Genomic DNA, 23,356 nt, shown 5'->3' with positions numbered 1-23,356 from the left:
CACTGCACAGGCTCCAATTCACTACAAGAGCCTGTTACTTCCTAAATACAATATCCAAGTTTACAACTGCAAAAACCAGCAGGTACCAGCTTCTGCTGAGAGCAAGAAGCTCCTCACCCGTGCCCTGCAGCCCAGGGTTCCCATTAGAGGGCTATAACCCAACAGCAAATGTGTTTTGTAACCCACCCGAGCCTCATAGCACCCACCAGCCACAGCCACACCCCTGTAGAACACTGCTGGTAAGATACTACAGTGAGCAGAGCAGTGGGAGCTTCGGCAGAGGAGAAGCCACCCCTCCCAAAGCAGAGAGTGCTGCTTTCACACACAGTAACCCCAATTCTGAAAGCTGGCTCTTTTCTAAACACCTCCCTCACACACTGCACCCTCACCTCTCACACTCAGTGCCCCCACAGAAGATGTGACAAAAGCCAAGGCTGAGTTCCCAGCCCAGGCATTCCTCTGGGCAGGGGAATGTGGCTCTGGATGGACACGGTGCTTGCTGCTATGATCAGCACAGCAGCTGCTTGCACAGAGCACCCTGCAATGCCACAAGCCAAGGAGACATCCCTCTGTCCCTATCCATGCCTGGCACCCACACAAATGGCACTGCAGGCCCAAGCACCACATTCCCCACGCTCTGCAGCACCACTGACTTTACTTGGCATCTTCAAACACAGCTTTTTTAACCCTAAGACATTGCAGATATTTTTTTTTTGTCCTGCAAAGCTGTGCAGTATTTACAGAATCAGAGCACCCAGCAATGCAAGGCAGAGTGGACAAATGTCACTCCACAGAAACATCAATCTGCTCCTGACCTTCACCCTGCCCTTTCCCTTCACAAACTCAGCAGGGAGGGAAAGGGAACAGAGATTTAAAGGGAGGCAATACAGAGACATTTTTAATCACCTTTTATAACCTGCATTCTCTGGGACTGAAAAAGCACCTTTCCCTTACATTATTCAGAAAGCAGCAAAGCTAATGTGACATATTGGTGTGTAGGTGTGTGGGGGCTGGTTTCTTGTCGGGGGGAGGGAGGGCTGAGGGCTCGCTCTGTTTCAGAGAAATGAAGCAGCACAAGATGTACCAGTTGCTCTGGTAACAAAGCTTTTGCCTTTTTTTTTTTTTTAAATAAGAATGAAGCATCATTTTAAGCATTTTTCAGTTCAGACTTCCTTGCCTGCATGGCAAAAACAAATCTGCATTTCAGAAACACACACACTCCATTTGAGTCAGCATGGAAAGGACCTTCTCCTCCAGAGCTACTATAACATCGTGGGGAAGTTGATGCATTGAGGTTGCCCATTTTCCTTCTGATAAGGCTGCAGGGGTTATCACACACCAGTACTCCAGCCCAGCCCCTTCCTGCAACCCAGAAAGAGCTGGTAAAAGCCCAGCAATGGAAGCAATGGAGACCCCAGCCCTGGTGAGCATCCCCACACGGCAGCAGCACCATCCTCTCTGCTGGCACACAGAGCCATCCCAGCAGAAACAATGGCTTAATATTTAATACTGTGCTTGTCATACAGAAGGATTATAAAGCAGCTTGTAAGTCTTGTAAATCCATTCCACACTCAGGCCATCCCTGACCTTGAAGGTGATGAGCAGCCAGGGCCTGCCCACAAGGGTCTGTGTGTGGATGTGGATGTGAGCATTCCAGCCAACACCAAAACCATCCCAATGAAGGAAGAGCCCGGGACAGGGCAGGGTGGGCAGACACAAAGTGTTTCCCTGCCTCAGTCCCCTGGGGCAGGCTCTGAGAGCAGCACCAAACCATGGGGAAAGCCAGGATGCTTCCCATCAGAGCATGAGGAGGGATGGCTACACATTCACACACAGTGTGGTTACACTCAGCCTGCACCAAAAGCAGCCTCTGACAAGCTTGAAAACATAAAAAAAAGACCCAAAGCTGAGGATACAACACCAGAACCACCAATGCCCAAGTCACACCCAACCTTGCAACATCACAGTTCATTTTATAAACATGAAGGTGGGAAAAGAGAAATGCTCACTGTGCTTCCTCAAATACAACAGCTGTCTAGGGTTAGAGCTGCTTGTTTAGACTGCAGGATGATGGGGCTCTGAATTCCTTCAGCAGCCTGTGAGTGGGGTGCCCTGGGTGTGCTCAGGACCAGCACATCAGGCCAGATGGTGGGACAAGGGTGTGTGGCAGCATAACCTGCTCTGCAGGCACTGGTGTGCACACTTCAGTCTGGCCTTTCAAGCAAGGCACAGCAGTCAGTCTGCAGCTATAAAAGCTGTGTATGTAAACTACAGTTAATTCTTTACAGCAACAATCCCCAGGAAATATTAATTGTGTGCAGCACGGTGGCTTCTTCCACACGGGTAACGCAGCAGTGATTAATTATCGAGCTATTGACCATCAGCCTTTCAGAAAGGGAGACAATAAACCAACTGATGATTAAAAACAATTACTGTCATTCTTCACTCAGGCTAATTATCTGAACTCCTATTAATGACCCAGGAACCTGGAGAGTTTCTGTTCTCACCAGGGCACATGCAAAGGCCCAGCACTTGATCAGCAGCAGCCAGACTGAGACAGATGTCAGGCAAGTTAAACATGACACAGACGGCACTCTATTTTCTCATACCCACCCTCAAAAATAAATAAAAGGCAAAAGTAGTTTTCTAAAAGTTTTTCTTTAGGATATTTACCTGCTACCCCACCAGCCTGCACTGGTGGAATGCCTGGGGATGCCAGGAGGAAGGATGCCACTGTGCATGGAGTGCACAAACAGCACCCAGGAGTGCAGGACATGCATTATCCCTCCTCCTCTGGCACCTGCAAACTCCAAGAAAGCACTATCAAACACAGACTTGTGCCTGGGACATTCCCACAGGTTTGTTTCAGCAACCAAGTTGTCCCAGCAGTCCTGCTGCCCCCAGCTCTCCAGCAACAGCTGACTTGGATTTCAAATATTTTATTTACTTTCTAATACCCACACACCTCACCATCTTCACCTACCAGGTCAAACCTGGGCATGTGCCTCCAGGTGGACTGGCCCTGGCTTCTGGCAAATACCAGCTGGGCAATAAGTCCTGAGTAAAGATCCTGGGATGCATTTCTTCAATCTTTTCCCATGTGTATTGTATTCCAGACAGAGAGACAACAAAAAGCAATTGTAAAACCCACATTCCCCTCAAACAGCTGCCTCACTTGGGCTGGCAGAGGGCTGCAGAGGTGCTCCACCTGCCCTGGGTGATTCCCTGCCCTGCCCCATCAGGTGGGGATGGTAAAGCAGCTCCTTGGATGGGCACAGCTGACACGGGCGGCACGTGGATCCCACACGCTCTAAATTAGAGCACAGACTATTGCTGGGTAATAGCTCGCTGATTATCTGGCATTTACCAGATAATTAAGCAATCAATAGTTATTGTGCAGTTACAGAGGTGCCCACATACTCTATCTTGTACCCTGTAAAATAAAACCTTGCTGGAGCTGCAAATGGAGAGCCACATCCCAGGGAACCAGGCAAAGCAGCACTTGGCATTAATGACCACTGTCCTCCTGGCACAGTGGGGAAGGAGCACGTGAATATGTAATCTCAACATCATTTACTTCCACATTGTAAAACACACAAGATGAGAAGTACAAAGGTTACCATCTCATCTATTTCCTGATTCTTTTTCTCACTACTGTGAAGGTTTGCATCAAAATCCTTCCTGGCTGACACTATCCATGGGTCACAGCTAAGTCCATAAAAATACTGAAGGAATTGCTCTGGTTTTCCACTTACCCAATGCACAGTAAGTAAATGTGTCCCCAAGCTTTGCACCCATCTACTGGGCAGGTATCCCTGAGCAGCCCAGTGTCCTTTTCCTTTTAACTCCTCCCTTTATTGGTGCTGGACACCCCACTGGTTATGGCCCTGATCTATCCAGGCAATCTAAGCACACACTGTATTCTAAGCAGTATTTGTTTGCTCTCATGCAGAGTAGAAATAAACAGCAATAATAATGTTCTGGGACATAAAAGCAGCATTTCCTCACAGTTTAGATAATGCTCTGAAGAGTCCCAGTGAGTTTTGTGTTTAGAGTTGCTTTCAGCCATCAGCTAAAAACCAGTGAGGCAAAGGCTTAATTCCCCAAGTCCAACTCATTGTATTCCTGATAGTCATTTCCTTAAATACCTATAACAAAGTCCAAGGACACAAAAATTCACTACTGCAACGATGTCTGGCAGAGAAGCTAGCAAGTTCTCAGTCTTTCATCAAAACCAGTTTACAATCTGTAACATTAGATGCAGGACCATTAGAAAATAAAGAAAAGCTTCCAATTCAATTAGAGAGATAAATCATCACCAGTGCAGTCCCTCATTAAAATAAAAATTGAGCTATTCACAGAAGATTGTTAAGCAGTGAACAAGGAATGTTATTTCTCTCTGCATTTTTCCAAAGTGAGGAGCTTGTGGCTGGGGATAGAGAAGTGAGAGCAGAGCAGGTCTGTAGTGCCCAGGTGTCACTGGGAAGAACCAAAGGGATTTTTTAACCTGCTGCTCTGAGCAAAGGAAGACCTTTACTTGAAAATACAGAGGTCAAAACGAACCCATGGCCTTCGCCTCAAGCACAAGTCTCAGAAAACAAGGCTTTGATTCACAGGAGCACTGTGAACCACCTGAAAGGGATCTTCAGACCATGACCCAGAAAGCAGGATCGAAGCAGCAGCAGCAGCTGCATCCCAGTGCTCAGGCTCTGGCAGTGGTGCCCTCCTTGTGGGAGCTCTCAGGGTGCTCCAGGCTTGGCCAACACAGCTCTCCTCCCACCAGCAAGGAGAAGGCATGTGCTGTGCTGTGCCAGGGGCTCCCCAGCCTCCCCAACGCAGCAGATGCTGAGGCTCCATGAATCCCTGCTCTCTGAGGGCTCCTGTTGCTGTGGTACCCCTAGACACTTCTCAGGCTCCTCAACCTGCAGGGCTGTGAGATCATTCAGCTGTAAGAACATAACCACACCCTTTATCCCATGGGATCAACGCGAAGTTTGCACCTTGCACGTTTTCCCCCCAGGTCCTGGGCAGGCCAGCTGGTTCTCACCAGGATACCTGCAGTCTCCAGCACAAACGTGGCCATGCAGCAGGGTCAGACATTGCTGCTATATCAGATTTGCTAGGGGAAACATCAAGGCTGCAGCACACAGACATAAAACATCATCCCCTGCCTGGAATAAACATCTCACTTCTGCCTCTTTCCAACAGCAAAGCTGCTTTTCTTGCTCCAGAGAGGGACCAGCCATGAGAAGGGAGGGGTGATGCTCACCAGGTGACTGCTCCTGGCTGAGAGCACAGGGGCTGGACCTGCACAGCTCGGGCTGGCAGCCAGCACCAGAACCCAAAAACACAACCAGAGGTGCAGCAGCCTCTAGGAGTGCACCTCAGGTAACACAGCACACAGGGGTGGGTCACCACCCCTGCAGGGACTCAACAGATGGGTAGCTGTGGCACTTAGGGACATGCTGGGCTTGGCAGTGCTGGGTTATTGTCTGGACTCAATCTTGAAGACCTTTTCCAAACTAAATGATTCTGTGAATAGTTCAGCCCTGCCTGAGAAGGGCTTGGAAATGGCAATGAAACAACCATCTAATTACAGAGGACGCTGCTCCTAGGTATGGATCACTTCTAAGGGCTGATTTAGAATGGAGCCAGAAGGTCTGTGTGTCTTGAAAGTTGATCCATTTGTTTTGCTGCAAGAGATAAATACAGCGGTGGTATCTGGAGAAAAAGAATGGCAGAGATCTTATTTCCATGCTGGGTTTTAGGGTGGGACACCATAAACAGTTATGTATGTTTTATATCAAAGTCTCCTTTTGTTTATAGAGCGTGTGTGCTACTCCAGGACTCCAGTTTAAGAGAGCTGTGAAGTCAGGCTTAGCCTGAGCTCATACCTCAATAGTTACTAATTTGGTTTGGACAGCAGCGTTTTCCCCTCCACCCCCGTCACCATCCCGTCTGGCACCGGCACCACGTGAATCACACCGAGGACAATCCAGTCACTCCAGCACGTTAAAAACAGTTAGCAGGAGGATTTTCCCCTTGTACAGCACGGGGAAAAGGAACACAGAAACGTTCAGCCTACCCTTGGGACGTTTCTGGGCGGTTTTTTTCCCCTTTGAGGTAACACACAGAAAGAACTGAACCCAGCAAGAGGAAACCTGATCAGCTGAGCCACACAACCAGCAGCACCAGCTTATTTCCTTTTTTTGCTCTCCACAAAAACACACGACGCTTTGAAAAGGCTGTTACAGGCACATAGTTTCCACGGATTGTTAGAAATATGAACCAGTTAAAATTAGGTCACCTTCCACCGTTATTTTAGCAGCTGAGAAGAAAAACAGTTCAGAAGGGAGCTCCCGTGGCAGGGAGCACACGGTGGGAAAACAATGAATACCAGAGGGGAAGGCTCCCTGGAATATAACCTTGATAAGAACAGCTTTGGGGTGGGGCGGTTTTTCCTTTGTTTTTGTTATTTTTTTAAAAAAAAACTGTTTCAGTTCAAAAATTCACACATTTAAAACTCCAGAAGTTCCAGTTCATCTTCGGTTCGCTTCAATCCCTTGATCCTTCTACTGACAGGATTAGTCTACAGCAGCAGGAGGGTGGGGGAATCTTGGCTCTTTGAACACCAATCTCCTCAGCAGGGGCAGCTCGCCGTCTTTTAGAGCATGACAAGCAAGAGCTGTGTCTCCAAAACCACAGAGTAGGAGCACATGAGTATATTCTTTTCTATAGTCAAAATGAAACACGGGAATGACGGGTAAACAGGCTCTCTGTGTGCCCACACATGCATGAGTACACGTGTACACAGCACTTGTGCCCACACACACACACACACACAGGAGTTCCTTGGAGAATGAGGCCCAGGGGAGGTACTGACTCCCAGCAGAACCATAAAAGTTAGCAAATTCCTCAAGCAACCATGACAAGAAACATCTCCCCGCCACATATAAACACAGATAACCCCCGACTTTGAAATAATTCAATCCCACCCCAAATGCACAAGAACAGTCCATAAAAAGACCCCACCAAGATAACAACATCTGGAAATCCCCCAAGCTAAGAAGTGTTTGGGACAGGTGATACAATACAGGAGAAGGGCATTTTAAATATTCTTGTAAAGAAGTTCATGTTTTAAAAATCCTGCTCTCCACAGTCCCTTCACTATTCTCATGTGGATTGCTGCTTCTAGATGTTTAGAAAAACTTAAAGCAATCCTACTGACTGTAACAGGCACCTTAATAAAAACATTTTAATAGTGTTTTTAATCCTGTAGCAGGTTGCTGCCAGTGGAAAGGATGGCAGCCAGCCTGTGTGCAAGCAGAGCACTAGACTGTAGCAAACTCATTTGGCAGCCTATTGCAGCCGTAAACTCAGCTCCTAGACGAGATCAAGATTTAGCTATTAAAGCACAGACTTCTCACTCCCTCCTCATCATCTAATCAATAAAAAGCAACTGGGGGGAAAGGGGGATTAAAAAAAGCAATTCATTTTCTTGTGACAGCTTCAGAGCTAATGTGAATTGCTTATTGTAAGAGCTCTGTGTGCTACACGGTGCTTGCACACAGGACCAAAGGGTCAGAGTTCAGCAAGGTTTCTTGTCAGGTTTGAAATGGTCAGAGCCTAGTCAAGGTGATGTGCTGGGATGCTCCATGTTCAACACACAGCCAAGGCAAACAGCATCACTTCAGCTGGAGCTCTTACCTTATAGACCTGCCCGTAGGTGCCATTGCCAACGAGCTCAACCAATTCAAAGATTCCTGCAGGATCCTAGAAGAAAAGAGAAAGAATGTTAAATAAGCAATATTTATAGACTTCTGAAAAAATAAATGTTTGATGAAGATCAACATTTCTCTGACAAGGGTTTTGAGTGGTTTAAGGTTTTCAGGCAGACCAGAGATGGGAATTACAGGGACAATGAGCACAAGTGTGGCACCGTCCAGGTGCCAGCCCTGTGTGGGCAGCCCCAGCACTCTGGGCAGCACAGACCTGCCAGGTGCTGCCCACCTCCAGCACCTGGGCTGGGAGATGCCAGGCAGGTGCCTGTGAGTGAGCATCCATCCATTTGACTGTCATCTGCTCCATCTATGAAGACTCAGGGCATGCTTTAAATGCAACAGCAAACATTTACTATTAGAAGTTAGATTTTCTTATGCATCAGTTTTGGAATAAAACAATCCAACTGGCAGGATGCCATTCTGGGGCTCAAAGCAGGGGTTTCCAGGTCTGTTCCTGAGGTCAGCAGCTTTAGTGTTACTCTGTCTAAAGGCCATTTTTGGTTTGGTGCATCCTGGCTATTGACATCCCAGTTTGCCAGCTGAGATAAGCAGCTCCAAGGCAGTGCTATATGAGGACACAACACCTTGTAAAGGTGGCAACAAAGCACAAAATCTTGTTCCCACACCCCCTGCACTTGGCATGTGCCCAGCCAGGGGAAGTGCAGTCACACACACATGTGCACCCACCAGCACAGCCCAAAGATGATACGAGCAGTGAGGTATGAGGGAGGGTGGGGAAAGAAAGAAAGAAGGAATAACCATTGCTGCTATTTTCTCCTCTGGTTAGGTTTTTCCCTTCTTCTGCTCCTCCTCCTTTTCCTGTACTCATCAGTCCAATTTTGGAAAGCACAATCTCCCTGGAAGCAGATGCGGAAGCATCCTGACATCCCAGGGGTCTGTGTGTGACCTTGCCTCCCACACCACCACCCATCCTCATCCTCCCTGCTGGGTTTGCTTCAGCTGCTGGTTGACTTGGCATCCCAGTGAGCCCAGGGATAGCAGCTCCCAGGGATGCCTCCCAAGGAGGATCAGCCAGCAGCACTCCTGAGGAGAGAGGAGATGGACACCCACCACCCGGTTACGGACACAGAGGGTTCATTCATTACGAAGCTGCATGAACTCAAGATGCTGCTGGGTCCAAAAGTCAAACACTGGATCTTTGTGAGAAGCTGAGAAGCAAGGTTCATCCAGTAACAGGGCCACAAAAGTAAGTTAATCTGAGTCCTGACATGGCTGGGGCAGCTTTCCACCCAGCCAGGAACATGTGCTGCCATGGAGTGGCCAGGGTTTGGGACAGCTCTGTGGCAGGGTGACAGAATAACTCTGATCATCCAGAAATGCCACATCCCCCCTCTGCCTGCTCCTCCATCATCTATCAGCAGCTTCCTCAGGCTGCCTGGGAAACCCTGGGGTACTCCAGGGTGGGAACCCCACTCAGATTCAGCAGGACAACCTGCAGCAAAGGGCGGGGAAGCTGTGCTGGAGGAGACCCTTGAGAACACATGTACAAACACACCTGCATCCACACACTTGGGCCAGACACAGGTGAAGCTGCAGCACAACAGGTTTCCAGCATGCAGCATCTCAGCTGGCTGTGGATAGCCTCCTGTGGGTTTTGCTGCCTTGGTACCAGGCAGGGAAATGCCAGCAATGGATGGGAAAGGGAACTGACACCGGGTTTCCACACTGGGTGAGGAGGTGGGGAGAGGGAAACATGGCAGCAGCTGCTGTTTATTTTTTGAGTTTCTTTCCTAAGGGTTCTTCTCTGCACTGCTGAAACAACTCTGAAAGAGGCTTTTCCAGTGCTACAAGTATATCTATTTTTGAATATTCACTAGGAGATTAAGGCAGAAGAAAGCCGTGCCTAGGGCATATGCTTAGGAGGTTTGGAGAAACATCCAGGGATGCAGCTGGCCATTTCTGATAAAAAGAATTTTTTTTTTTCAATATCCTTTTCAGTCTCTTTCTACAAATCCTAAAACTCAAGAGCATCCCATCCCACCATCCCAGGTTCACTGGTCTTATGTGTGTAAATGTCACATTTGTGGCTCCAACAGGTTTGCCTGAGTCCATCCATCTCTTGTTTGTGATGCCAGTCCCACAAGTGCCTCTGCTGTCACTGTGCCCAGGGCAGCTCTGTGCCAGGAGGGCTTTCCCCCATTGCTCCCATCACCCACAACTTCCACTCCTGCCATCCCATCCTGTCTCCCACCAGCCAGGCATTTTCCCTGCTGCAATGTCCCCTCTCCATCCTGTTTTCTCCCTGCATTCTTCCAGAAGCATTGCCAAGGTAACTGGGCATCTCTCAGCACAGCCAGGAGTGACACTGCTCCCCTGACTGCTGCCACCTCAGCACAGCCAGCACGCTGGGAGCCCCAGCACTGTCAGGGAGCACAGGGGGCTGGATCCCTCCTCCCAGAGCCACTGCCCTCCTCCCATCCAGCAGGCAGTCAAAGGGAAAAGCTTCTCCCCAAGAAACAGGAATAATATGCTATTAATGGCCTTTCCAGAAAAAAAAAAGCCCTGCTTCCCACTGGCCTCCCTTGGACTGACTGATACACACAGAAAGGAGATTTGCATCTTAATGGCTGCTGGGGAATGGGCTGTCCCTGGTAGCAGGGGCACATCCTGCACATCCCACCAAGGCCCTGCTGAGAGGCTGCAGGAGGGACCAGAGCAGCTCGGGCAGGCTGGAGAGGGCAGGGAGGGAGAAAAATGCAGAGGCACACAGCATGGGTGATGTTAGCCAAGGGAAAAAGAAATCCACCCTGCAGAGCCCCAGCCAGGACCAATCCAGGCCAAGCAGGGAATAATCTCAGACCAAATATAGCCTGTGCTGCAGATCAGGGCTCACAGCAGCACTTGGCTGGGGGTGGCTGCAAAGCTCATCCCACACAGCTGCTTGCAGCCTGCTGATGCCCTCTCCTCAGTGCAGGAGGGACACACAGGTGATGAGGCTGCTGCAAGCCATTCCTCCCACACCCCAGAATGCCTGCACAAGAGCTACTGTGCCTCTTGTAACTGCAGACAGCTGCACTCAATAACAAACCCACAAATAAAAGGAAAAAATGAGGTGAGCTGTTAGTTTAGGCAAAGAAGGTGCATTGTTTAAAACAGGGAGGAGAGAGACAGCATTTGAGACAAACCCACAAATAATTCTCAATTCTACAGTAGCTTCACTCTAACTAGAAAAGGATTTTTACAGCTGTAGTAGCACCAGGACTTTGCCAAGATCCCTTTAACTAAGGTAGGGTCCCTCCTTCCTCCCTGCTATTCAGAGCTTGTGCCAGAAAACACAGAAACTCAGGCTCTCCACAAAGTATTCTCTCTGTAAAGCAACAAAACACTCAAGAAGATTTTTCATCTGCCCATGGGATGGGAAATGTTTCAGAGTAGCACCTGCAGACCCAGTGTTCCTCCAGGCAGAGATGGGTTGGGACATGCCTGGAACTGCCTCTTGTGCCAGGGTATGGCCGTGCTGCCACAGGTAAAGCCAGGCTCAAACTCAAGTGGGAAATTGTTATGTTTCTCCTAATCTCTCAAGAAAATCAGTGGTACAAACGTTTCAGTGGCTAAAACCAGTCTGAGACACAGAAGAACACAGAGGCATCATCCTTTCCAGCAATACCATGGCTAAGGACAAAAAGGCCACTTTATTTCAGTAAACAGTGTATTTGAAACTGGTGCATTATCAGAAAAGGGACTTCTGTGTGTGGGTGATAAAGCAGGATACATTCAAATTTCAGTAACAAAACAGGCCTCCCTTTTGAAGACTTATCAGCACGGAGCACACAGTGGGGCTGGCAGGTTCCTGGTTAAAACTGCTCCCTCCCTTCTGCCTAACCCACAGAACTAAAGTTGAAAGATGCCCTTGCCCACACCACAATGTCCCAACAAGTCCAAGGCACAAAAGAGCCAACACTCTGCTTGAGGAGACTATTCAGAGAGCAATATCCACACCCAGGGCTAAGTCACCTGAGGACCAAGGGCTGCAGGTGTGTATCAGTGCTGGCTATGGTGAGCAGAACACAAGTTAGCCATCTTTAAATACCACTATGCAGGTGTCCATGAACATGAGAAATATTTACACACAGCCTGTACACCAAATCTGCTTGTTTTCCTTGAAGGAGACTCAATTTTCTCTCTTCTAGCCCACACAAAGGGGATGTAACAGGAAGGGTTACATGAGGAGACAGTGGAAAGATGCTCAGGAGAGGGGAACCCAGGGGCACACCAATTAAACCACAATTGCTGTGGATGCACGGGAGGGGAAATCAGAGATTGGAGCCTCTGCAATCATTGTGCACTCAGTCCCCCAATTCTAGCAGCTAATGACAACTTCCAGCCAAAAATCATGGAGCTACCCAGTCATTAAGCAAATGTTACAACCCTGGAGAAGGAAAAAGCACTGTGTAACCAGAGGCAGCCCAGTTACGGGTCAGTAACAGAGGAGTGTCCCCAGGCTCCAATCAGCTAAAGCAGCCCTGCGGCATCAGAAGAGTTTTTTTAATCTCCACCAAAATATAAAGCCTGTGCACTAATGCTCCCAAGCATCAGGATATTGTGCGCCTCTGCCTTACATCTCCATAATAAAACAGCCTCAACAGGAGATCCCACAAAAAACAAAGCAGGCTTACAAAGCCATTTACTCATCACCCTCAACACGAGACCCAGGGAGCTCTGTCTGTGTGCAGGTGCCTCTGCCTAGGCAACTCCTGGGAGCTACAAAGAGAAATTTTGGCACTGGGAAGCACCAGAGGGTCATTCTTCCCAAAAAACTGGCTCTTGAAAACTAATGGCAATGCCCAGCTAGCCCAGGAAAGCCATAATCCCACCTGGCACCACACAGCTTGGCATGGCAGCACTGCCAACCCAAGGGGTTGTCTTGAGGTGTCAACTGCCTGGAGAAAGTTGGGTTTTCCAACCCTACCAAGCTCCAACCAGAAGAGAAAGATCATTGATTGAGAATGTGAGAAAGGTTTTGCAAGGAGTGCAGGAGAGACAGAAAAGCCTTTCAGCAGTAGAGCTCAATAGGCAAAACTGTCACCAGAGTAACATTCCTGATTATGCAAAGCACCACTACCAGGAATGAGTACAAGGATGAAGCCTTTTGTTCTCACACTGTACACCTGCCCAGATTTCATTTCCCCAAGGCCAAATGCTGGCTGGGCCATACCCAGTGAAGCCAAATCTCATGTTAGCAGGAAGCTTTAGAAACTGTGTAAACAGCCATAAATCTCCCGGGCATCAGGACCCCAGTAACCCCAAGCTCTACAAATTCCCCTGCTATTCCTTCTGAAGGAGCATAATTTCACTCCTTCTGCAGCACTTTCTGCACTGGCTTCTACAGCAGGAACTGAAGCACTTGTGTGACAAAACAAGGTCTGGATCACCTTGGGGAAGTTACCCCAAATGACACTCAGTTCACAGAAAAACAGAGGGGTTTGAAGAGCACTTGAAGACACAGCTGCTTTTTAGTAATCAGCTGGCTGTCTCCATCTCCAAGGCACTTCTAGTTAACAGCCCTGTGAGTAATGTGAAGATGGACTGCACAAGCCAGCAGAGGATTGTTAATACAGCAGCAAACAAAGCAGGAAGGCAGAGGCCAAGGCAACAAAATACTGACTGAGTCACTGGGAACTTTCTAAAAAGGATGCTGGGGACATGACTTTTTCAAGTTTCAATCACACAGACATAGCCCTAAGGCTGCCCATTAATTAAAGCAGTGCAAAAAACCTCATAAAGGCTGCACAGGTATTTCTGAGATAAAAGCCAAGCAATGAAGCAGAACCATGCTGGACTCCTGGATGTTTTCAGCCCTCACAGGGATTGTTTAATCTCACGCCTTCTCCTGCTAGCTCTGGTACCTTCCCCTCCTTCGCCCACCCATCCAGAGACTCACAAAACAAGCTATCATCAATGCCATCTACCACTGCACCTCCTGCCCACTCAAGCAATACAAGCTGCTCCACTTGGAAGGGTAATAATGAACTCCCCAAGGGCTTTGTTTTCGTTTTGGAGAAGCAGTTTGTCCTCCCTCACCCCCAAACACCCAGCTCCATAGCTTAAAAGAAGATGTTAGTCAAGAAACAGCATTACTACGCAGCGTAAGAAAAACTGCTCTCAAGGCTAAGTTATTAACAGAAGGAAAAATTTCTCCCCTGGACAGTTGAGAAGGCTGTTTACAAATCTATTTGAACCATTCCTCTGCAGCATCTCACCAGGAGATGCCCTTCCAGGCCCCACTGAGGGCCACATCTGTGCTCTGTCCATTCCCCCTTCCTGAACCATAAATCCACTCTCTCTCCCAGGTCTCCAGCACTCTCCTCTCCAGCTTCTCACTGCAATAAAGCTCAAGCCACCATGTGAGCGTCTCTTTCCTTTCCAGGATGTTAAGACCTGCCAATAGCTGGCAGCAGCAAAATTAAATAAGGACTAATCACCACATTGGGCTTTTCAGTCAATAAAACTGTATTACTTCTTCAACTATTACCTGTTCAATTTAGGATGTAAGTGTAGATTTGTAGCCCCCAGCCAGTAGAGGAATAGCCAACACCAGTGCTTAGGGAAGAAAAATACAAAATCCCTTATGCATAGAGACAGTTCATTCCCATTTGGTTCTGCAGAGGCCAAGCCACTGCAGCTACAATAAACTGAGTATTCCAGATTTTCTGCTCACAGACTCAAACCTGCACACACAAAATTAGAGTTCTTCTGACCTAGTTTCTCCTTTCTAGCACGTCAAAAGAAAAAGCAGCCATTCTGTACCCTCTCCATAAATATGAAATGTGGGAGCTCTAAGCCTGTAAGGAACACATATATACTGACCTGGAAAAAAATGGTTTTCTCCAACCAGAATGATGCAGTTACAGCACTGCAAATGGTGGGTTCCACAGACCAAGATGCACTAGTGATACCAGGAGAGGACAACAATGACATATATAAATTAACCTTCTTCCAGCATGTCAGAGCAGTCCAGGCCAAGGAAAAGCCACCCACAAGCTACACATTTACATTAATCAAAACAAAGGTCCAAGCTTCCTTCCCACTCCTTCAAAAGCATGGGGAGTTGTTGACACTCCTTCACAACAAGGTGAGTTCATCTCTCCTTATGTCATTTGAGTAAAAGGCAGCGAGTTTTGACTTGAGGCTAATGAAAATGAACATTTGGCCTCCGTGAGCCTCAGCACGGTAAGGAAATGCTGAGATATTCAATAACGCTCAAGACAACACAATTGTACTTATTCTTCATTTGAAGTTAATTTCCCTCCAAAGCAGCCATTCCTCTCACCCCTTTAAAGCTCCACAGCACATTCCATACATCACCAGGACAGACTCCATGAATTGTTTCCAGCTGTATGACAAGCCCACCTCCCAGTTTCACAGCAGACTGTTCATCCAGGAGAGCCAGAAGCCAATCACACCAGAAGCATCAGCAAAAGCTAAGTGAACCCCAAGGTTTTCAATGCCTTGCTAGATGAATGCAGCCTCAGCACCATCAACCCCTTCAACATATGCCTAATTCAAGCACACAACTCCAACAAGGCAATATATAAAAGGCTTGGCTGAGCTCAGTGTCTCTAAAAAGCTGCAGTGCCAATTATAAATCACATCTATAGCCCCCAGAAGATCTGAAGTCACTACCACTATTGTACCGCACTTCTTCAGATGCAGACATCAATTAGAGCACAGCAGCTGGACGCTCTCCTCACTGGAAGTCATTCATGTAGTTTCAGACCAATAAGATATTATTCCTAAATGTTTAGATCTCACCCCTCTGAGAAAGAGAGTTTCAACCTTGGCCAGCAAATGTTTGCATCAAGCTGAAATCGTTACCTGCCACTAAACACTGTCAAAGGTTTATGGGCTCTTGGAGGAGTTGGTTTAATTACTTACCAAGGCAGCTGTTTTGGGAACTGCAGCCCCTTAACATCCCACTCCTGGAGATGAACTGTGTAAAGCACAAGTGCTGCCCAGCTCGTGCCAAGAGAAGGGAGCACCCTCTCACACACAGGCAAACAAACACTCAGCCTCCAACAGCAGGTCACGCCTGTGGATTTGTCTGTGTGAGCCTGCAGGGGTGACAGAAGCCAGTCTGCACCTTCCTGAGGCACTGCTGGACACTCCAGCTCCTGCAGCCCTCACCGGAGGGCTGGGGTCACCATCTGGGACCACCTTTGCCAAGAAATGACAGCCTTGCTCCCTCCTTGCAGTGAGAGTTATGGCCAGAGAGATGGCTTAAAACAGGAGGACGTCTCACTCCCAGATGCATTTTGGAGCAAGGAAAGAAAAGCAATCTTAAAACCTTTTGCTTTTTAAAACTAGGATAGTTTTGCACCTCTTATGCCCATTTTTCAGTTATCAGAAATCTTGTCAGGGATGAAAGGGCTGCAGCATCAACAACCCATGGACTGCAGCCTTCAACAGCAGGGATCTGTGCAACAACCAACACACAGCCAGGCATGTAGGCAAGCATTCCAGAAATCCCTGAATCCCAGATTAAAGCAGCTGCCATTACTTTTCAATATTTTCCTGTCCCTACACACATGTCTGGAGAAACACCACCTCCCTGGATTCAGTTTCTCACATCAGCCCAGTTTTCACAGATCATCTGGAGATGGAGTTATCTGCTGGTTTTGTGCTTTTCAGAGAGTTTACCCACAGCCTGTCACTTGTCATCAGCTGCTCACACTTGGCTCTACAAGGGCTGGCTAGCAAGAAATGCAGATAACTCTCCAGTGGCAGCAGTTTCAAGCCAGGACAATATGGGGAACAAATCACTTTAAATTACTGAGAAGAACTCTGCAGGATAGAATGTAGAAAAATCCCAAACTCCACAACTATACCAACAAGATGCCAAAACCTTGTATTAGAAACTCACTTTCACATTGAATTGTCTTGACAAATCGGCAGAATTATTTAAAATATTATCAAATATGTACTAATTTGCATGTTTCAGTTTAGAAATACGTGGCTCACCCAAGAGTCAACAAGATGTGGGGAAGGGGAAAGGAAGGCTTCTCACCTTTTTTCCTACATTCCACAGGCTGTGAAATGACCCAGCAGGAAGTCCAAAAGGTTGGTTATGACAGACACTCAAATGGGGTGGAAAACAAGGTTCCACAGCAAAAATCAAGCTCCTGCCTGATCCATGCCAAAAAAAAGCCTAAAATCAGGGTTGATCCACAGTTGCTGAAGTGATTTGCAAGATTTTTTTTTTTTGCCAGGGTGTGAAATATTTCCTATAGCAAGTCTTCCGTATTTCTTGGTGGCTTCCTACATTGTGAAACACACTCAGAAATTGAGGGAGATGCTTTTTATTTCAAACCCCAATGCCCTGAACTACCAAACTAGGCAGGGGCACACAGATTATTTAGTTTAGCTCATTTGATATCTGCATTAGATGAGACAAGGTGAGGGACCATTCTCGCAGACACCCCAGGAGGATGTGCAGGTTTTGCTTTGCAGATCACCTTGATGTCCCATAAATCCAACCACCACATTTGCTTTATTTGACCCACAGGTCAAACTGGAGCCCTGTGACACCTCCCTGCCAGCTCTGGTCCCTGGAACCAGCTGTGACATTATCTGGCTTTCTGCAGAGCTCCACAATTTTTTATTAGTTCACACAATCAGGCTGGAAACGTTAATATAAACACACACACAGCAGCTAAGCAAGCTCTGTAAAACCACAGGGACCTGCTGAAGACCAGTACAAGACAGGAAAACAAAGCAGGTGGGGAAGCCCATAATAATTAGAATTTCAACTGAAAAATCAGAACTATTCCTCCTGGAGGCACAAGGTGCCAGCAACCACCAGCCACTCCTCTGAGCCCTTCAGTCCTTCCCATAGTCAGGAATGGGGTCAGCTCTTCAGGCCCACCTCCTTCATCCCAAGAGACACACTGCACATCCCCACGAGGACCTGGCCCACAGTCATAAGATGTGAGATTAATCATGAGTGTTTAAGGATCTGAAAAGGGGATGAGAAACATTAGTAACTGCTTCTAAATTAATTGCCGTTATTGTTATTTGATTTGCTAAACTCTCTGGGGCCAGATTTTATTTTAGAAAACTACGAACATATCAGATTAATCAACTTAAAATAAATGGTCTTGATTTATTTATTTCTGCTGTATCTACTCCTCTTTAAGCTTGGCAACCCACTGCATTCTTTCCATCCTGTGAAAGAAAAAGAACAGGGGCTTCACTTTATTATTATTTTAAAGGAACTTCTATGAAGCTTAGCAGCTCTATGAGTTTAAATCAGGCAAAACTCTGTTGTTAAGGAGGACAAGTGCAAGGCTGGGGCTGGTTTCCACACTCTGCAGGCACCAGCTTTGCACTGGGAGCCCACCAGCAGAGTCACACCACACAGTCCAAGCAAAGCAGATCTGTTCCCCAATAATTCAGGCATCCAGAGAGTTGAAAGACACCCTACCAGGCTTCAACAGGGGCTGTCCCAGTGTGAGGCACACTTCTTGCATAAAAGTCCTGCTAGCAAGGAAGAAGTTTAATCTCCTCTAGCCAGATTTCTCTGTTTCTGAATCCTCTGGAAGTTGGGTCAGCATCCTTCCCCCCCCTCCTAATCCCCTGCCCTCAGCTTTAGCAATGCAGCAATGCCTCTGCCAGCAAACTAAAAAGAAAAGCCCTCAAATATATTATGCTGAAGAATATTAATCTTGTGTTCCACAGAATATTAAGTGGATTACATCTACAGCCTCCAAGGAGAAAAACGTTGATTCCCATGTATCTTGTGCTATTATTCACCCCCATTAATTTTTCCTGCCAGCCTAACGTAAGGCATGACAATTTCCCATTAATTAGTGAAGAGCTCAACTGGCTCCAAGGACCAAGCAATGAGTGGGACTTCTCCATGGCCACGAGGCAGATCAGACCACTGTGGCACAGGAACACAGACAAGGTGAAGAGCAAAACCAGCTCTGGGTTTTGTTGGATGACTTCCTGGTGGGATCACCCTTGAACATCTCTTTGTAAAGGTAACAGAATAGAAAAGAAAATTGCTGACATCATTTGAGACATGCCCTTGAATGAGGCACAGCAAACACAAAGAGATGGATGATTCTGGCCTCTAGGGAATTGGGATGCAGGAAGAAGAACTCAAGAAAAGCTTGAGGTGCCTGTTGTCATACCCAGAAAGGAGCCCTGACCCCAGGCTGAAGGGGAACACCACCCAAGGGTGAACACACCACCAGCATCCCTCCCAAACACCCTGCTCCCTCTGGAACCACTCAAACCACTGCAAAGTGCCACCAGCTGACTTTACTACAGTTTGACACTTTCTCTGCAGAGGTGTTAATGACTCTAAAAGAGAACAAGACGGGGATAAGCAGCTTTAATACCACTTAAATGCTTACGATTAGGAGAAACAAGGGAGCCTGCAAGGGCCAGACTCGCAGAGGGAGAGGGCTGTAAATTACTCAGCACAGAGTAAAAGCAAGATCAAAGTCACTCCAAAAAGATGCAGCCCACTGACAGTGATGCAAACCAAGCTTTACTGAATATTTCACAAGCAGGCTGAGGAGTTTAATAGGCCAAATGGGGTGTTGTGATGATGCCGCACAAAGTAAGGGAAGGAAATCTCAGGACATATGTTTTGTTCTTAACATAATACATGACCAAGAACTCAGCTTTGGCTGATGCTTGGAGACACTCATGCTTTCTGTTGACATCTCGTTGGTCTGTGCAGGGAAAAGAAACACAACTCCTCAGCTGCAATTCCCAGGCTCCATCCTCTTTTCTATAGTTCCTAGAGTAATTTCAATTCTACACAATAAAGAGCAGAAGAGATAAGAAAAGCCTTATCGGATGAAGCAGCTCACAGCTTCCCACATGGGCAAGACAGAGAGCTAATGGCTACAGAGGCAGATAAGGATGCTCATAACCAGAAATCAAACCCACGTGCTTCAGCGACAACACAACCCCACAGAAAGCAAAATAAACAGCACAACAAACTCTGCCAGGCCACCCTAAATGCTCAGAAAGCTTCACTTCATCCCTCTCTGCAGACCCAGATGGCCCATCACTGTCTCTCTGGTCTGAAGGGAGGGGAGATGCTGCAGTTTCATTGTAAGCCAAAGGTAGCATGTGCTCAGCTGAGCTCTGGTCCACCTTACAGCCTCAGGCCACAGCAAGAAAGACAAACTACCACAACACCAAGATGTTTTTGTGGTCCTTCTCTGAAGACCTGTGTTGAAAAGGAATATTCATTATGCAGGAAAACCACCTCAACTATCAGCTTTATCAGCTTTCCCAGACTGCAAGTGATGCAAGCCACGATGGATTTGTTCAGAGTAACACAAAGTATGCAATTCCAATCCCTTTAGCACCCATTCCAAGGCTCAAACTCCAGTGCCATTTCTCATCCCTGCCAGAGACCCAGAGGAGTTGGATATTGTTCAGCAATATCCAATTGTCCAGCAATATCCATGAATGGATAGTGTTCAGCAATATCCAAACTCATGGTAAGCTGCTGGCAGTACAGCTGCACCCTGGGTTTCCCAGATCACTTAGTCTAAACCAGAGACACAGAATGTGATCCTCACCACTGAGCCACTCCAACAGCTCAGACCTGTTGGGTATCATCTCTTCATCTGATTCATCTCCTGAAAATTGACGCCTGCAAGTTATTTCCCTTCCCTCACGTCCCAAACATCACTCAGTGTTGGCAAGTATACAAGAAAAGCATTTATCCAAAGGAATTTGCTCATCAAGACTTGCAGACAGTAAAACCACAGGTTATCTAATCTTAGGAGAGCAGAGTTTAATGGCCACAACACAGGATGAGAGGCCAAAGGATCTGACTTCTACTCTGAGTTCTGCTGGGGCTGCACGGCTCATGAGTGAATCTAAGGAAGAGGTTTGACCACTCCTCACCTTGATTTCCCCTGCTGTGAGACTGTCCTAGCATTCCTTTCCTCACAGGGGATCTTATCTATGAAGTCCTCATTAGCATGTGAAAAGAGTTATGGATCTCCAGATGTGCACCTAAGGAAAAGTCTGGAGGATGGAGAAGCAGCACTGGCCAGGGAGCCTGGAGACACATCCCCTTCAGCACTCCACATCTGTGCTCAGAGAAACATCTGAACCCTTTCAGGGAAGGGAAAAAACAATCATTTCCTTTTTCTTGAGAAAGCTCAGAGGGAAGATTAAATTTTGCATCTCTTAAGTCAAGAAAATCATTCAAGATTCTCCCAAGAATATCAAGAGACCCCACCACCTCTGAAGAGCCACCTTCAGAATCACCTCACAGGCAACCCCCCCAGAACAGGACAGCCCTCCCTGTCCCATCCTTTCTCTGGATGCCACTGAGTGGCAGAACTGGACTGATCAGCAGGAGAACTAGAGGTGTACTCTCAGTGTTCTGCACAATGTGGAAGGTGGGGAAAATCCAGACCTGGCACGGGTAAAACCAGAGCTGCAGTGCCAGGGTCTCACAGCACGGCTCCTGCTGGGGCCAGAAAGGCTTCTTCTGGTTTTAAACAAACTCCCATTTGGAAAACAACTGAATATCAACAAGCAAGCTACTACTTCAGCTGTTTTGGGAAGGGAATAGAGTTATCCCCATTGGACCTGCTCCCATCTTTCCCAGCTGCCTCAGTTAACCTTGAAGGCAGATCACACCAACCACAGCAGTGCCAGAAACAGCCAAGCACCAGCTGCAAGTGCTTCAGTAGAGCAAGACCTCTGCCCCTAAGATTGGCCCACAAACCTCCTGCTTTCTCCCCAGTGGCAAAAGACAATGCAGTGAAGGTCAGAAGATATGTCCACTCTGGAACAGACAGGTCTCAGAGGAGCAGCTGGCTCAAGAACTTGAAGAAAAAACAAAAAAGGCTCAGCTCCTTTTAAGAGGAAAATGTTCCATTGTTCTATAATTAATGGAAAGCAGAAGAGGTTTTATGGACTCGTTGAGAAACGAGGGTGAGCATTAGAAAGCACTTTTCAGTATTCCATGATCACAAGGTGAGCTGCTTGCATAATACTGACAAAGAACATGAATGCTGATATCACAAGGCAGTTATGAAACTTGGGCTTTAAATACTGAATAACAATAACTCAGTAATTAAGTCTCATAAGTAATTTTTTCTCCTCTTTTTTTTTTTTTTTTTTTTTTTTTTTTTGCTTAACTGCAAAGTAGATGCTGCAACCTTGAGCTGAGGTATGAGTGTCCTTCCTCTCTGGCAAGGTTTACACATGATGGATGTCCTGTGCAACCACCACCTCACAGCACCCATCCCAGAGCCTCACTGCCATCACATCCTTTCTTCAGGCCTCCCACTCCTTCAGGAAAGGCTTCAAGATCACAGCAAGGGACACAAGAGGGGCAGAAGGATAGGGAATAAACCTGAATAACTGCATTCTGCCAGTTAACTGCTAAACCCCCAACAATCCCCTTCAGACTCCTCAGGATGTTTTTCTGACACAAGCACACATTCTTGTGAATTACTCCAGTGTGACCAGGACACACAGTCTCCTGAACAAGACACACAATATAGAGCAGCAAAATGTCACGAAAATCAAGGGCAAATGAACACAGAAGACAGCCCTTCCCCCTAACACCACTTCTATTTTTAGGCAGCCATATTAGCTTGGAGCAGTTTTACTCGTTTCTGATAATGAGCAGAGCTTTTGCATCTTCTCTCGAGGACATTTCATCTGTGCAGGCACTTTGCTGTACACCAGCAGCACGAAGAGGTCACATCAACAGGCAAAAACAAACCCACCACTTATTGTGAAAGGGCCTTGAGAAACCAACTTCACCTTTGAACTTCTGCCCTGTCTCACTGGTCAACCACACTGCTCCATCTTTGGGGGTTATGCTCTGCCCACCTGCAAGGTATGTCTCCAGTTCCATCAGATGATAAACTTCTGCCTATTCAAGAGGCATGATGAGAGCTCCCACAGCAGCAGGAGCACTATGCTCAAGCAGGAACTGATAAAGAATTGGGTGATCGTTATCAAACGAGCGAGACAAAACACAGATGTGCTCAAGATCTGGGTTCCACTGTGCTGGCAGCTTCTCTTCAGGAAGTCTCATTCCTCCACCCCTCACAGAGAGCTATTCCTAAGGTACTACACACAATTTTCTGCCATGCAACCAACTCATACACTGAATGTCCTTTGGTTGCCTTAGACTGCCTTGATAGGCACATCCAAGAGTAAATTGCTCTTCCTTCAGGTCCATTCTTCCTCATCCCCTTCCTCCACAGCCCCTCACCAACACCCTCCTGCCTCCTTGTGCCCACACTGGTGCTGCCTAAGGCAGCAAAATCCTGTATGGACACCAGTCCTGTGTGGACTGCCACCAGGCAAAGTCCAGAGGGCAAGATACACCTTGGAGCAGGTGGCAGAAGAGAGGTAAGGCAGCTTCTCACCTGTAGGATGAAAGCATGGCACAAGCAGCTCAGGGATCTCTGTTTTATCACTCAGGGAAGAAGGCAGGCAAAGCCTCACACATCTATCTCCATTTTTTCCTCTGAATTTTCAATAAGCTACTTGAAGTCTTCTATTTGCCCTTTGGATTATGGTCTTTCCAGAAGACCTTTTTCCATGCT

General features: G+C 47.2%; 1 protein-coding gene across 5 annotated transcripts in view; it reads right to left on the bottom strand.

The window, feature by feature from the left end:
- TNIK (TRAF2 and NCK interacting kinase) overlaps window positions 1-23,356 on the bottom strand; it is a 147,191-nt gene that overhangs the window by 112,796 nt on the left and 11,039 nt on the right. For all 5 annotated transcript variants that reach the window (XM_064721580.1, XM_064721581.1, XM_064721585.1 and 2 more), the window contains exon 2: window positions 7,708-7,773. In XM_064721580.1, coding sequence (XP_064577650.1) covers window positions 7,708-7,773 — 66 coding nt within the window. The remainder of the gene's footprint in view (window positions 1-7,707; window positions 7,774-23,356) is intronic.

Source organism: Zonotrichia leucophrys, chromosome 9 (genome assembly GCF_028769735.1).
Source record: "Zonotrichia leucophrys gambelii isolate GWCS_2022_RI chromosome 9, RI_Zleu_2.0, whole genome shotgun sequence".
Taxonomy (NCBI): Eukaryota; Metazoa; Chordata; class Aves; order Passeriformes; family Passerellidae; genus Zonotrichia; species Zonotrichia leucophrys.
This window is presented reverse-complemented; position numbering and strand designations above follow the sequence as displayed.